This window comes from Mustela nivalis, assembly GCF_964662115.1.
Source record: "Mustela nivalis genome assembly, chromosome: 10".
In the NCBI taxonomy this organism is placed as follows: Eukaryota; Metazoa; Chordata; class Mammalia; order Carnivora; family Mustelidae; genus Mustela; species Mustela nivalis.
Window position 1 is genome coordinate 24,070,568 of NC_139029.1, and position 16,852 is coordinate 24,087,419.

Here is a 16,852-nt window from a genome sequence, read left to right on the forward strand (position 1 = left end):
GCAATTTCATGAGAAGACAGAGTGCCATCTGATGTGGCATGTATCACCTCAGGAACCAACATGTACGGGCATCAAATGGTAATGTCTGAGTAAGCACGTTTAGTTTGTTAGAGTAAATAAATGTTTAAGTCATTTATACCCCACCATCTACCATTTATGTCTCTTCTTCTCGATCGTGGAATTATTTCCTTTTCTCATTCAGTTTCAGACAGTGAGAATACTCTATGATCCCATGTTGCTCTCTACCAAGGAAGGAGGATTCATTCAACCTTCAACTCAAACATTTGGGAAGAGAAGGTCCATCACATGTGGCTAGATTTTCTTCTCTCTTGGAGTTTTCCAGAGTGCCGCTAATGCAACAGGCTGCACAGAGTCCCCCTGAAGGCAGCTCTGATGATGAGAACACAAACTCCCACAATGGCTAGGTGACCTCAGCTGGAGCCTGAACAACAGGCCTGAGGGTGGAGGTCTCTGGTTCTGGGAGCTTATTCTGACAGAATAGTCCTCACCATAATGTTTGGGCTTTTTTGGTGATATAAGGGGGTCTGAGACAGAATATCGTACCATAGGGGCACATGGTAACTGTTGATCCTCTATGAGGTATATCAGTAAACAGTGACATTGCAGAGGTGGACAATGAACAACCTGAAGCATGTCTCAAATGCTAGAAATTTCTATATGTTCTGATAGCCCACATACTTATATCCTGTTATGCATCATCAATGCACAGGCCATACAGAATGAGGCTCAGAAATGTGACCTTGGATTTCTGAATGCATATTTCTTAGGACTGGTGGGAGCTAGTGCTGCAAAAGATGATATCTGTAAGTTTCAGGAAGGGAGGAATTATATTCTACTCACAAGTGCACATCTAGTGTTACTTCCTAATCTTTTATTCTTCACACCTCTCAGTTTCTTATCTAAAGCATTTAAGATTCATTCATTTCTCAGCCTTAGCATTAATATAATCCCTTCTAATCCTGTGCTTAGAGGTCACCAGGAAAACTCTGCCCATGATTCTGGTCTCCGAAGTGTTTGTCATTCTTGATGGATACATGGGAGAAGTGACTGCAAACTATTCTTCAGAATACTCATCATCAGCTATAAAACAGCTGAATGCAACATATGCCATAATGGCTGGGGTCCATGCCCTCTGAAGAGTCCTTTCTTGCTTTTTACTTTTTCATGTTCCCAGAGAGTCAGCTTGTTTCTAGTCTCCCTTGACCTTTGGTGTGACTAAGGGAGTGTCCCTTTTTGCACATGCAAGAACTGGTATTTAGGAAGTCACAAAATTAGGAAAGCTCAGGGTTATAAGGGTTTTGGAGGTTTTCTAGCTTAGTTCTCTGTCCTAGAATTGTTTCTGGGGCAGGTCATTTTTCAAGTAGGTCATTTTTCAGTATCTGTTAACACAACTCCAGAGAAGGGAAATTACATTGAGAAAAGATTTTGGATTCCATAACTTGGACCAGCAGAATGGCTGTGTGGTTGGGTTATATATGTTAATAAGAAAGAGAGGTTCAAGGCTTTCTTTCTGGCTTCTTTCTCCTGCACTTCCATTTCCCATGGAGAACAAAGATCCCCAAGATAGATAAAATAGGCTTTAAGAACACGATTGGCCCAATACCTTAGAGAAATGTCTAGAGGGAGAATCTACATAAAGGGACAATTCACAGAAGAGACTGGGGCATTTGCATTTGGATGGGAAATGAAAGTCTTTCCTCTTTGGAATCTCTTTTCCTCTTGGAACTTGCTCTGTGGATAATTCAGGAGACAGGACTCTGTCTTCTCCATTCCAACCTCCCCAAGTCACTTCCACCAAAAGTCCAAACAGAATGAAGTTAGGGGCCTGGTTCATAGGCTTTCCTCTAGTCCAGGCTAAAGGGTCTCCATGGCTAATACATAGTTCCACCCAATTCATGAAGTGAGTGATTTATGAGATTAATAAAGGTGAGGGACTGAAGTCCTGGGTGGTAATATAGAGTGATGTATCTGGAACTGTCCTAGGCAGCCAGCAGCCCTTTGAAACAGTGGCCAGTACTTGAGGAATTTCTTCTTTCTGGGGAGACCCAATCAATATTTGATTCAATATTCTGGAAGTGTCCTGAATTTTGGGAGTCAGATAATCTGGGAACTCAGATTGCAGGAAAAGCTACATGTCTTGTGGGTGAGGTCCCAAGCCAAGGAGAAGGAGGTTGTCTGTAAGAGAAGGAGGTTGGGATTCTTACCTCTAGAGGGGGTCTGGCATGGGAAGGGATGGGGGTTAATATCAATGCCAAGGTGGACCCCTGAGGAACATAACGTTACATAAGCAGTTGACTTCTTGGGGTTGACACACCTTATGGGATCCCTTCTGGGGCCAGGCAGGCTCATCTCAAAGGAGACCAAGTTCAAGGGTACTAATTTTTGGGTTAGTGATTTCTGTCATTGGTGGGATAATTCAATTTCAAATATTTTGTTCCGTTAAGACATTATAGATGAACTTCTGGTTTGTATAATATGGACGCAAGAGCTTTGTCACATTCTTAAATCTGCTCTTTGGATAACATCTGTCAGTATCCTCATAGAGATTAATACTAAAACAAATTTATTAATAGGAAAAGTCTGAGATTGGTGTATAAGGGCAGTAGGGGAAACTAGGCAGCCTAGACATAAGACAAGTTGGGGAGGAGGCAGTGATAAGAAAGAAAGGGAAGCAGGCTCGGGCCTTGGAGTTCCAAACAGGGAAGAAAGAACATGGGGGTAGATTTGGACCTGGGCCCAACAACAGGGAGGCTTGGACTCTTCTCAGAAACGTATGGAAACAAGTGTCTGGACAGGATTCTGACCACAGGGGACCTCACAAATGTTCATTCTTCCTAGTTTTGCTACACTGTGTTGTACGGGCTTGGCCAGAGCAGACCAAAGGGAAGAAGTTGGGCTCAGACCACCAAAGGCTGAAGTCCAATTGGGACCTCTGATAGCTGTGCTCTCTGCCTATGAGATGGGGATCTAAAAGGTTGGCTTCCCTCCTGCCCACCTGTCACACTCACATCTTGGGAGTTTGTCCACCTCCCCCAAGCCAAGGGTTCCACAGGACCCTGCTCCCTCATGCCAATCTCCATACCTGAGCAGTGGGGGAGGGAGCCAGTCCAGTGTCCATCCAGCCCACACATACGGGTGGCATTTCCAACCAGAGTCCTCTTGCCGGTGCAACTGTAACGCACGACTGCTCCCACGGTAAAGCTATCCCCAGACATCTGGGCATGGGGTGGGGAACCCGGATGGCCACAGGACACCACTGTGGGAAGAACAAACATATCAGCAACTCTGCAAAGGGATGGCTTGTCATCACAGGACACGTGCTAGCTTGCCATAGTGACAGGTAGAGAAGAAAAGAAAGCCTGCATTATCTACTGAAGTTTGTTTCCTGTTGGCACAACTACCTGACATTAGCAGACAATGCCTACCCACCTTGCTGTACATTTTCAGTATCTGTGAAATGAAGAGTAATACCTGTTGTTTTAAGAGTTAAATGAGATAATACCTGGGAAACTGCTCAGCATGTAGCAGGTATGCAATAATACCTGTTTTCTTTCTTCTTTGCCTCTCCCTATTTCTTCACTGCCTTAGGACATACCCAAGGTGTCTCTGGCAGAAAGGTGGTACACATAGCAAACATAACACAGAACAGATAACCTGTCATCCTAGGACTGTCTGCACTGGCTACAGGTTCCCAAATAAGGGCCAGTTCTAGTCTTTTCCCAGTTGCATCTTATTTATAGATGCCCACAGCAATTGTCCCCAACTTGTCCCCTTCAGTCTGCAAGTTCCCTCTTCTGAAACACCAAATTGTAACTGAACACCACTGATAAGATTAGAATGCCATATTATCTTAAGAAAATGAAAGCCCTAGCTTGAAAAGAACCCCATGTTCACTGCAGCATTAGTTATAGTAGTTATAGTAGCCAAAACAAGGAAGCTACCTAAGTGCCCATTGGCAAATGAATGGATAAAGAAGATGTAGTGTATATATACAGTGGAATGTTACTCAGGCATAAAAGAATGAAATCTTGCCATTTGTGGCAACATAAATGGACCTCGAGGGCACTATACTAAGTGAAATAAGCCATTCAGAGAAAGACAAATGCTATGTGATCTCAATTATATGTGGGATCTAAAAAAAAAAAAAAAAAAAACAACAACAAAAACCCAAACCCAAACAATGGAACCTTTAGATACAGAGAATAGATTTATGGTTGCCAGAGGCAGGGGATGGGAGGTGGGCTAAATGGGTGAAGGAGGTCAAAAGGAACAAACATTAATAAGTCAGAGAATGTAATGTACAGCACAGTGACTATGGTTCCTAAAACTGTGTTACTAATACTAATACTTTGAAAGTTCTAAAATGTGAGCCAAGATGCCCTTCAACAGATGAATGAATAAAGAAGATGTGGTCCATATACACAATGGAGTATTACATAGCCATCAGAAAGGATGACTACCCAACTTTTGCATCAACATGGATGGGACTGGAAGAGATTATGTTAAGTGAAATAAGTCAAACAGAGAAAGTTGGGGCATCTGGGTGGATCAGTGGTTTAAACCTCTGCCTTCAGCTCAGGTCATGGTCTCAGGGTCCTGAGATCAAGCCCCGCATTGGGCTTTCCGCTTGGTGGGGAGCCTGCTTCCCCCCTCTCTCTGCCTGTCTCTCTGCCTACTTGTGACCTCTCTCTCTCTCTGTCAAATAAATAAATAATCTTTTAAAAAAACCAGAGAAAGTCAATTATCATATGTTTTCACTTATTTGTGGAACATAAGGAATAGCATGGAGGACATTAGGAGAAGGAAAAAATGAAGGAGGAGAAATCAGAGTGGGAGACAAACCATGAGAGACTACGGACTCTGGGAAACAAAGAGAGGGTTTTAGAAGGGAGGGGGTTGGGGGAATGGGTGAGCCTGGTGATGGGTATTAAGGAGGACATGGATTGCATGGAGTATTGGGTATTATAAGCAAACAATGAATCATGGAACACTATATCAAAAACTGATGATGTACTGTACTAACATAATACAATAAAAATGTACATCAAAAATGTACATCAAAGCAAAAGTGTACATCAAAAACTAATGGTGTACTGTACTAACATAATACAATTTAAAAAAAGAAAGTTCCTAAGAGACTAGATCTTAAAAATTCTCAGAAATAAAATTCTAAAGCTGTGTATGGTGATGAATGTTAATTAGATTTATTGTGGTGAACATTTCACAATGCATACAAATACCAAATCATTATGTTGTATACCCAAAACTTATGTTGTATGTCAATTATATTTCAATTAAAAAAGGAAGATGAGAATACCAGAATTGAGATGTACAAGATAGAGCAGGGCAATGCTCAACGTCACTGGGTTTGCTTCACATTGTTTTTGTCATAGCTGATCCCAGCTTCTTTCATTTACTCAACACATATTTATTGAGTATCTGTTATATGTTAGGCACTGTTTTATATGTTTGGGAGGAGAATCTATGCTCTTATGGAAATTATACTCTAGTGGAGAAGAGAGACTATAAACAAAAAACGTAGGTAATTCTAAGGGGTGTTTTGAAGAAAAATAAAGCTCCATCAGGAAAAAGGTATTTAAGGGTGGGCTGTGAGTGCTATTTTTGAGTAGGGTGGTTAAGGAAGAGCTCTCTGAGGAGGTTTCATCTGACCAGTGATTTGAATGATCTAAAGAGACCAGTCATGTAAGCTTTACAAAAGAACATTCTGAGGGAAGGAAAGGCCCCAGAGGGACAATGAGCTTGGTGTGTTTGAGGAAGAACAAGAAGGCCAAGCCTGCTGGAATGAACTGAGCAAGGAAAGAATGGAGGAGGACATGGAAGGACAGGTTGCCTGGAACCAGATCATGGTATAGAATTAAGATTTTATTATGAGCACAGCTACTGGAGTGAGGTGATTTGATTTATTCTTTAACAAGATCTTTCTGGCTACAGTATAGAGAATGTTCCAGAGGCAAGAAAGAGGGTGGACCCTTTTTGCCTCCTCTTGAATATGGGCTGACTTTGTGACCTGCTTTGACTACTGGAATGTGGTGGAAATGACATTGGGTGGGTTTTGGATTAAGAGACCAAGCCTCTTAATCTTCTGCCTTCATTTTCTTGGAATACGACTGCTACCATGTACGGAAGTCTGTCTTAGACTACTGAAATTACATGGAGACAGGAGCCATGTGGAGAGTAATCATGATGTCCTGGGCAATAGCTGGGACCAAGTTCCCTGACATGTTAGTGAGGCCATCTTGGATCTAGTTCTAGATATAAAATAAAGATATAAAAACTTATATCTATACCTATACCTATTTCTGTATCTATACAATCTCCAATTGGCGATTGTTTCTTTGGACAACTCAGATTAATACACCTGCTAAGCCTTGAATTCTAGACTTACATCATTGTTAGAGAATACAAACAGTTGCTATTTTAAGTTTTGAGATGTTTGTTACACAGCAATAGATAACTAACTGGCTTCCCCCAGAGTGACTGATCCAGGAGAGCAAGGTGGAGGAAATATGTTTTATGACCTACTTTGTAAGTCACACACCACCACTTGACATAGACCAACCCTGGTACAGTACAGGAGATACTACATGAAAGCATGAATACCAATAGGTGGGGTAATCGGGACCATCTTCAAGACTGACTGTCCTATCACTGTGTGAATATACCACATTTTTTCATCCATTTCCTGTTGAGGGATTTTTGGATTGTTTTCTGTTTTGGGCACGCTGGGTGGCTCAGTGGGTTAAGCCTCTGCCTTTGGCTCAGGTCATGATCTCAGGGTCCTGGGATCGAGTCCTGCATTGGGCTCTGCTCAGCAGGGAGCCTGCTTCTCCCTCTCTCTCTCTGCCTGCCTTTCTGCCTACTTGTGATCTCACTCTGTCAAATAAACAAAGAAAATCTTTAAAGAAAATAAAATAAAATTTGTCTTTGGCTAGTTTGAGGACAGTGTTAAATTATGATATTGTCTAATGGTCTCTGAAAATGTATATGCAATGCCTGAAATTATTTATTTGTCACTGGTTTGATCTAGACCACTTGGGTATTTGTAAAATTAGCAGCCAGAGTCTACTCTATTGTTGTATTCTTTTCCTGTGTTTTTTTTTTTTTTTATTTTAAAGAAGAAAAAAGTCAACAATAAAAATGTTTGTGAGAAAAGATAAAACAGTGTCAATACCTTTTGGCTGCTGTGGGTAAGGAACAACAAGAAAAGGATGTAAGAGAATAATAAAGAGGAACAACTTATATTCAGTGTGCATTTGCATACAAATCAGGGAGGTGATGAACACAGAGAAGGTGAAATTCTACTGCATTTCTCAATTTGTCAATATAAAAACATTTAAAAAATGTTTTTAATGTTCATGCCCACGTCCAAATGGGATCTCCAGATCCTGCAGTGGCTGTTTAGTTTCTAACTGTAAATTAGTTACTGCAAATAAATTTAAATATGTACATAAAAATAGGCAAGCTAGATATTTAGCACTGCAAGTAATAGCAGACTTTCTTGCCTTACACAGAATACATATATAACAGGAGATGGAGGAAAAAGTATAAAATTACAATTAAGCAAAAAACAATAACACAAATTAGAATTTATGGTTGGGTGTAGGCTATGCTGAGTCCCACAGTAAAAGGAAAAGGACCCCATGCTGGCTCCTAGACCCCAAATATGGAGACTTGTACCAATGGCTGGCCAGCCTCCAGGGCTTCCACTGTTTTCTAAAGCACTTTATCAGGGAAATAGCGTATGATATAGACCTGAGTCATGCATTTTCCTTGGTCCCTGCACATCTGTGCCAATTAAAACAGTTTGCTTTCACCTGGAAGGAACAGCTGATTTTCACTGACTGATTTGATCAGGGGATATGTAAAGTACTCTACAATTTTCTATAAGCCCATTCATAGGTATTTTTGCCTTCCAGAAGTAAAAATTCAAGTTAGCCTACTAAAATAATGTCAAGATAATCATGAAACATCAGTGAAAATGGTTTTACTGAGAGTCACTTGGGATCTTATAGGCAGTGAAAGTTCCTCAGGGTCTTGTGTTTTTGAAATGTTCTCATCAAATCAAGGGAAAAACTTCTTTACTTTTCCCCCATCAACAAATGAATAGTCTAATTGGGTCCTGGTGTTGGCATATCATCTTTCTGGAAGTCCTGCTGAAGCTCATATTCAGAGTGAGTAACAAACATTACTGTCCTGGGGAAATCTGCTCTAAAAAGAAGAGCAGATCTGCCTCTTAGTTTTGGTTTCTATGTCCCCAATAATGATAGAATGCAGTGGTCTCAGTAATTAGTGAAGGCAGAGTTTAGCACCTTGTAAGTCCCAAATGAGAAAAAGAAGTTATAATTGGTTTTTTGGAGCAAAAAGTATCAGCAACTACTGAGCATTAGTCTTTTTAAAAAAAAAATTTTTTTTTTAAGATTTTATTTATTTGACAGAGAGAGAGAGAGAGAAATCTCTGTCAAGTAGGCAGAGAGGCAGGCAGAGAGAGAGAGGGGAGGAAGCAGGCTCCCTGCAGAGCAGAGAGCCCAACGTGGGGCTGGATCCCAGGACCCTGGGATCATGACCTGAGCCGAAGGCAGAGGCTTTAACCCACTGAGTCACCCAGGCGCCCCCATTAGTCTTTTTTTTTTTTTTTTTTTTTTTTTTGAGAGATAATGGCTAGCTTGTTTCTAGGCTTTGGCTAGACTCAGACTTCTGCAAGACTGAGAGCCTAGTTCATGGCTCTGGCAGATTAAGATAAGTCCAATAAGAAATCACAATGGAAACATAATAAAACATATGAGAAATAAGTCATAGTAAGTGAAAATCAGCAGGAACAACGATAGCAGAATTAGTCATAAAGATGATGATATTGTAATGATCAGATATAGAAGGCATTATATGTATATTTAATATGTAAAAGACATAAAAAGACATGTTTATAGAAGAACAGTACACTATAAATAATCAAGCAAATTTAAACAACAAATAAAACATTTCGGGGCGCCTGGGTGGCTCAGTGGGTTAAGCCGCTGCCTTCGGCTCAGGTCATGATCTCAGAGTCCTGGGATCGAGTCCCGCATCGGGGTCTCTGCTCAGCAGAGAGCCTGATTCCCTCTCTCTCTCTGCCTGCCTCTCCATCTACTTGTGATTTCTCTCTGTCAAATAAATAAATAAAATCTTTAAAAAAAAAAAACATTTCAAATACAAAAGAAATAAGTGAAAATACAAACTCAATGAATGGTTAAACCTCACCTAAGACATAAGTAAAATGAATAATTAGCAAATGGTAGGACAGACAAGCTACTATGAACAATTTTTAAAGAACAAACTTATCTGTATAGCAAAATAATGAGAAGATTTGTAGGAAGAGGTGAAAAGCCCACCAAGCCTACTGATAGCTGATTATCTAGAACAGAATTTTAGTTCAACTTTAAATTAGGAGAAACAAACAGGGTTTTGGAGAGGAGGGGTGTTGGGGTATGGGTGAGCCTGGTGGTGGGTATTAAGGAGGACACGGATTGCATGGAGCACTGGGTGTGGTGCATAAACAATGAATCTTGGGACACTAAAAAAAATAAAATAGAATTTAAAAAACTTAGTTCAACCTAAAAGACTCCCAATAATATTAATGTAAATTACTAACAGGGAGAGAACCGGGGAAATCTATCAGAGATGGGAAATATGAATAAGAGTTTCAGACAGAGAATTGCAGAAGAAAGTCTAATGTTGGAGTCCCAGAAGTAGTGAAGGAAGAAAATAAGGAGGGACAATATTTATAGAAATACATAGCTGAGAATTCCCCAGATGTCAAAAAAGCCAGGAAGCTTAATGAATCCTAAGAAGGATACATAAAATATTTAAACACAATGTAAAAGAATTCAGAATGCCAACAAGAAAGAGAGGATTTTAAAGTCAGTGAAGTCAAAACAAAATAACCAAACTACCTAAAAGGTATAATGACTAGATTGAAAGCAGACTTCTCATTAATAATAAATGCCAGCAGAATCCACCAAATATGTCTACTTGAAATTCTGATCCAGCTAAATTATCACTTAATAACTACAGAAAATGCAGAAAACCAAAGACAGTGACAGACTTTATAAAGGAGTGAAAGACTGATAGCTGGCTTTTCCATAGCAATAAAAGAGGTGAGAAGATATTAAAAAGATTTCTTTAATGGGTTGAGAGAAAATAACTGTCCACCTGGATTTCTTAACCCCCCCAAAATATCCTTAAAAAATGAGAGACAAATAAACATATCATAGCCAAACAAAAACTGAATGCTTGCCACCTGCAGATCTTCATTAAGTAGGATTCTAAAGGATGCCCTTCAAACAGCAGGAAAATGTTCCACGAGGAAGGACAAGGCATAAGAAGAAACAAAAAAAACAAAGAAAGTGGCAAATATGTCAATAAATCTAAGCAAAAAATAATTGCATAAAACAACAGCAATAATATATTGTGAATTAAAAAATAAGGCAAAATTGAGATATAAGAAAACAATAATGTAAAAGTCAGAAAAGGGTAAATGAAGTTAAAGTGTTCTAATGTTCTTGTATGATAAAGGAGGAAGAAAGATTAACTCTAGATTTTGATAAGTGAAATGTTCCTGCTATAATTCCTAATGTAGCCATTAAAATGTAGAGCATATAACTTACTTATTGGTAGAGAAGAAAAAAATGAATTATAAAAATAGTTAAGCCAGTAAAAAAAGAGAAAGAAAGAAACTGAATGGGTAGAACAACAGAAAATACAAAATAGGATGGTAGACTTAAAATTTAAATATGTCAGTAGTTTGACATGTTTAAAGTGACCAAAAAAAAAAAAAAAAAAAAAAAAAGACTTTTAACCAAGAATTCTATAGCTAGCAAAACTATCCTTTAAACATGAAGGAGAAAAAATTAAGACATTCCCAGACAAATAAAGACTGAAAGAATGCACCATTAGCAAACCTAGAAAAAAATTCTAAATTATAAAGAAATTCTACAGGAAGTCTTTCAGGCTGAACTGAAAGGACTTGAAGGCACATGAAGAACTAAAAAACCCTGGTAAAGGTAACTACATAGGTAAATATAAACTACAGTATAAGTTTATTTTTTTTGTTTGTAATTTTTCTTCTCTTAGCTGAGAAATGGCCTGAAGCAGTAATTGGAAATCTGTGTTGGTCGGCCTGCAATGTCTAAAGATGTAATTGGTATAATAGTAACAGCACAAAGGACGGGGGAGGCAATGAAATTATGTAGGAGCAAAGCTTCTGTATACAACTGAAATTAAATTAGTATTAATACAAACCATGTTGTTATAAGTTAAAATGTTGATTGTAATTTTCAGAGTAACCACTATGAAAATAACTTAAAAATCCCACAGTGAAATAATAAAGAAATTAAAATGTTACATTAGAAAAGATCTATTTAATGAAAAATAAAACAGCAATAGGAGAATGGAGAACCAAAAAAACCTCCCCAAGCCCAAAAACTAAAAAACACAAGGCCATAAAATACATAGAAAACAAATAGCAAAATGGCAGATGTAAAACCTACCTTATCAATAATTACATTAAATGTTGATTAAACACCATAAGACAGATATCACCAAAATAGAAAAAAAAAAACATGATCCAACCATATGCAGTCTAAAAGAGACACACTTTAGATTCAAAGATACAAATAGACTGAGAATAAGAGATGGGAATAGATATACCATGTGTACAGCAACCCAACAGAGGCTGGCATGGCTATCCTAATATTAGACAGGATAGACTCTGAGAAACAAACTGAGGGTTGTAGAAAGGGAAATGGATTGGGGATTGGGGTAAAAGGTGACGGGCATTAAGGAGGTCAAGTGATGTAATGAGCACTGGGTGTTATATGCAACTAATGAATCATTGAACAAGGCATCAAAACTAATGATGTACTATATGTTGGCTAATTGAGTTTAAAGAAAAAAATAGTCATTAAACACCAAAAGTATATTTTCTAGTGATTAGAAGGTTCGATCCATCAATAAGATATAAAATTATAAATATATATATGTACCTAACAACAGAGATCCCAAATACATGAAACAAAAACTAACAGAATTGAAGGGAGAAATAGACAAATCAACAATAATAGTATGAGATTTCACTACCCCATAGAACAACATGACAAAAGACCTACAAGAAAATATAGTGACCATGCTATAAACCAGCTAGACCTCACAATCATCTGGAGAACACTCCACCCAATAATAGCAGAAAATACTCTCTTCTCAAGCACACATGGAATATTCCCTAGGATAGGCCATGTGTTAATTCCTAAAATAAGTCTCCATAAATTTAAAAAGATTAAAGTTATGAAAAGTATGTTCAACTACAATGCAATGAAATTAAATATAACAGAGAAAAGTTTGAAAAATTTACAAATATTATAGAAATTAACCAACCACTCCTAAATAATCAATACGTTAAAGAAGATATTGGAAGAATAATTAGAAAATACTTTGAAGTGAACAAAAATGAAAACAAAACATACCAAAACTAATGAGATGCAGCGAGAGCAGTGCTCAGAGAGAAATTTATAGCTGTAAATGTCTACATTAAAAAGAAGAAAGATCTCAAACCAACAGCCCAACATTTCCCCTTAATGAACTAGGGAAAAAAAGACCAAATTAAACCCAAAGCAAATAGAAGAAAGGAAATAACAAAGTTAATGGCAGAGATAAAGAGAAAAACAATAGAGAAGAGAAGCAAAACCAAAAATTGGTTCTTTTAAAATATCAGTAAAATTGACAGGGGCGCCTGGGTGGCTCAGTGGGTTAAAGCCTCTGCCTTCAGCTCAGGTCATGATCCCAGGGTTCTGGGATTGAGCCCCGCATCAGGCTCTCTGCTCAGCAGGGAGCCTGCTTCCTCCTCTCTCTCTGCCTGCCTCTCTATTTGTGATCTCTGTCAAATAAGTAAATAAAATCTTTAAAAAAAGAAAAATCGACAAATGTGGGGTTGCCTGGTGGTTAAGTCAGCGAAGTGTCCCACTCTTGATTATGGCTCAGGTCCTGATCTCAGAATTGTGGATAGTCCCGTTTTGGGCTCCATGCTCAGCAAGGAGCTGGCCAGAGAATCTTTCCCTCTTCCTCTGCCCTTACCCCAGCATTCTCTTTTAAATAAATAAATATATAGATAGATAATTTTTAGAGAGAAGAGAGAGGAGAGAGAATGATTCAAATTATTAAATAAAAAATGAAAATAGGGACATTACTACCAACAAAGCTTCTAGAAATAAAAAGGATTATTGAACATTATGAACATGAACAGTTATATACAAACAGATTAGATAATCCAGATGAAATGGACAAATTCTTAGATGTACACAGACTACCAAAACTTACTCAAGAAAAAGTGGACTATCTGAATAGAATTATAGCAAAAAAAAAAATAGAATCAATCAATAATAAAAAAACTTTCAAAGAAAAGCCTAGAACTAGATGACTTCGCTGCTGAGTTCTATCCAGGTTTTAAAGAAGTAATACCAATCTTCCTATTCCTAAAAATAGAAGAAGAGGGACATTTCCCAACTCATTTTAGGAAGGCAGCATCACCCTGACACTAGAGCCAAAGACATCACAAAAAAAGGCCAATATCCCTTACGAACATAGCTGCAGAAATCCGTAACAAAATACTAGCACATGAAGTCCAGCAGCAGATTAAAGGGATTATACCATGACCAAGTGTGATTTGTTCCCCGAGCACAAGAGTGGTTCAACAGAGGAACATCAATCAATGTAATACACCATATATTGACAGAATGAGTGGGGGGTGGGAGGGGCACAGGGTCATTTCAATGGATGCAGAAAATGCATTTGACAAAATCCAACACCATTTCATGGTAAAAATGTTCAACAAACTAGAAATAGAAGGGAATTTTTTCCACTAGAAATAGAAGGGAAATTTCTAGTTAGGAAGGGAAATTACTCACTCATAAAGGAATTTACATAAACTTTCCAGCTAACATCATACTTAATGGTGAAAAATTGAAAGCTTTTCTCCAAAGACTAGGAACAAGAGATGGATGTCTGTTTTGCCACTTAAAAAAAAAATATTATTAAGTAGGCTCCATACCCAGCCTCCAGAGTCTGTGGCATTTCTGCCTCCATCCTTCAAAAGAAAGGGGGTCATGGGTTGTTTTTCTGGAAAAGCAAGGAAGGGGTAAGGTGGGAGAGAGTGTTGTGCCAGACAGCCTGTCGCAAAGGAAGGGACCCCTGAGAGCTGAAGAGGAGACTAACTACCAGAGAGGAAGGAGAATAGGCTTCTGGCCCACAAGAAAGACAGTACATGAACTGGTGTTGGAAGTAATCCTACAGGGCCCAAGGAACAGCCAGAGTGACTGCCATTGTGATCTCTCTCTCTCTCTCTCTCTCTCTCACACACACACACACACACACACTCAAGGAAGACTGTTCTTGGACATGGGCCACCCCATCAGTCTGCACGGGGGTCACTTAGAGTAGATGACCCCTACTTACAGAGGCACTGGGGGCGGGGACGATCCCACGTGCCATCGCCCTGGCAGCTGAGCACAGGGGTACCCAGGAGGTAGAAGCCGTGGTTGCACTGGTAAGACACGGTGGTGCCATAGCTGAACCTGTGCGGGCCGCTGGCGTGGACTTGACGAACACTGTTTTCTTGGTGCCCAGGATCTGTGCAGTTGATGACTGTAACGGAATGGGACCATCAGACCCAGAAATACTTATGTGAAGATTTTCTTACGGTTTTAAATGAGAATTCCTAAGTCCCAACAGGCATGCATTCCCAGTAGGGCCATATTTCCAGATCGAAACTGGTAGCACAGAGCCGATCCCACCTGGGAAAACGAGCTGGTCCTCAGGCAGTTGTATGTTCTGATCACTGACCTTGATCACCTGGTTAAGGGATAGGTTTTTTCACATCTGGCTAGACTCCACCTCCCTGGAGAAGCCTTCCCACCTCCTCCCAGTCTGGTTAGCCTCTCCCTCCACAGTGCTCCCCTGCACAGACCTCTACTGCTAACTTTATCAGGCCTGATGAGGAGTTGTTTGAATACAGGAGTCCCTGGATGGTGTGACTCCCTCATCTCTGGGCGCCCCATCCCTGACCCAGCAAAGCTCATCAGCTGAGAAACAGATACATCTGAGCTGACTCCAGCAGGGGCTGATCTTTTTCTGGAACATGTTTTAACCACTTTGAAGAGTATTTCAGGGAAAGATTGATATCCTGGGGATAAATTTGACTGCTACATGCTGAAGTGTTTCCAAAGCAGCTTAACTCAAAACCAGAGGGGTATTTTACGATAATGACAGTACATTTATAACCCATGATGTGTGCTTTTGCTTTCAAAATGCTTACTGTGGTCTCCTACTCGTCAAATAAGGTGGCGGGACAGGTATTTTTTTCTAAATTGGATAAGTTTTTAGAGTATAAGTTACTTTTACCTCTGATGAGCCTCTCTGAGGCTCAGAGAAGTTGGCATCACAAAATGAATACTTAGCATGTACTGACTGACACTCTTTACGGCCTGTGCTGTAAATCCAGTGCACCGAACACCAAGTGGTGTCCTGAGCAGTAAAGACACCAAGGAATTTTCAGGGGAGAGTAGGCTTTTCCCACCTTGGCACTATGCACATTTTGGCTGATAATTCTTTGTTGTTGGGGCAGTCCTGTGTATTACAGGATGTCTAACAGCACCCTTGGCCTCTACCCACTAGATGCCAAGAGATGCCCTCCACCTGTGACAATGAATAATGTCTCTAGACCTCTGTCCCCTGTTGGGGTGGGGAGATGGATAAAATCATTCCCATTTGGGAACTGCTGGTCTAGAGAGAAAGGACAAACCAGCAATTATTTTATTTAATAAGCACTCTGAAAGGTCTAGCAGAGAAGTTTCCAGAGGCACAAAGCTGTTTATCTTGCCCAGTGGAGGGGGGTGAAGCAGGAAGAGCTTCCAAGGCAAGGCCATGTTCAAGCTGGTTCTTGATTGTTGGGTAAAAGTCAAGGGGGACAGAGAAGAACCCATTTGACCGCCAGGGACTGCCCGGGGGTTATGCATGGTGTGGGAGAGGACACTGCAGAGGTTCAGTGCAGCCAGACCCCAGTACAGAGGTCAGGCCATGGCAAAGAACAGTACGGATGTGAGGGCAATGGTGAGTCTGGGAAGGTGTTTTAAACAGGGAACAATCCAATCAGATTTGCATTTGAGACAAGTCATTCTGTCAGCAGAAAAAATGGGCTGGCGGGAGCAGGACCAGAGGCCACAACTTCTAAGATTTTAGCCCATCCCTCGGATTCTGAGACCAGTTGCTGAGCTTGTTACTCTGGGAAGGGACCGTCACGGGTGGGAGCTGGAATTACAGGGGAATTTGCATCTCGTGTTGTGGAGATGGAGCACAGTTCTCGAGAAGGGGATGGGGGATAACGACACCCCCAGCAGTCAAGTTCTAAACTCTTTCCTGCCTCAACACATGATCATAGGAAGGCACAACACCAGGTCATGGCAGTTGTTCCTGTGTTTTCTGGAATGCTCTTTCCCTCAAAATGGCATCTTCAAAGGTTACCAGACGGATGTTACTTTAGGGTTAGTTGTGATGCCTCTTGATTTATTTGAAAATCTGAGTCCTTTAACACCAGTTACAAATGACCTATGACACACTGCCAATCACCGTGCTCCTGCACATACTACAACGAGGAGCTATTGTCCCAGGGACTCTGTTCTCACAACAATAAAGACAATCCACCTCCAGGTCAGGGCTGGACTCATTCATGTTCTGCCGGAGTTGACGCTCCACTCAGACATCACTGAGTCTGCCAGGCCCTTCCTGGGAT

The 16,852-nt window shown here is 40.1% G+C and overlaps 1 protein-coding gene across 4 annotated transcripts in view; it reads right to left on the reverse strand.

Annotated features, from left to right (window-relative positions):
• CSMD2 (CUB and Sushi multiple domains 2) overlaps window positions 1–16,852 on the reverse strand; it is a 607,752-nt gene that overhangs the window by 40,092 nt on the left and 550,808 nt on the right. For all 4 annotated transcript variants that reach the window (XM_082686557.1, XM_082686556.1, XM_082686555.1 and 1 more), the window contains 2 exons: window positions 14,521–14,709; window positions 3,104–3,277 (listed from right to left, as the gene is read on the reverse strand). In XM_082686557.1, coding sequence (XP_082542683.1) covers window positions 3,104–3,277; window positions 14,521–14,709 — 363 coding nt within the window. The remainder of the gene's footprint in view (window positions 1–3,103; window positions 3,278–14,520; window positions 14,710–16,852) is intronic.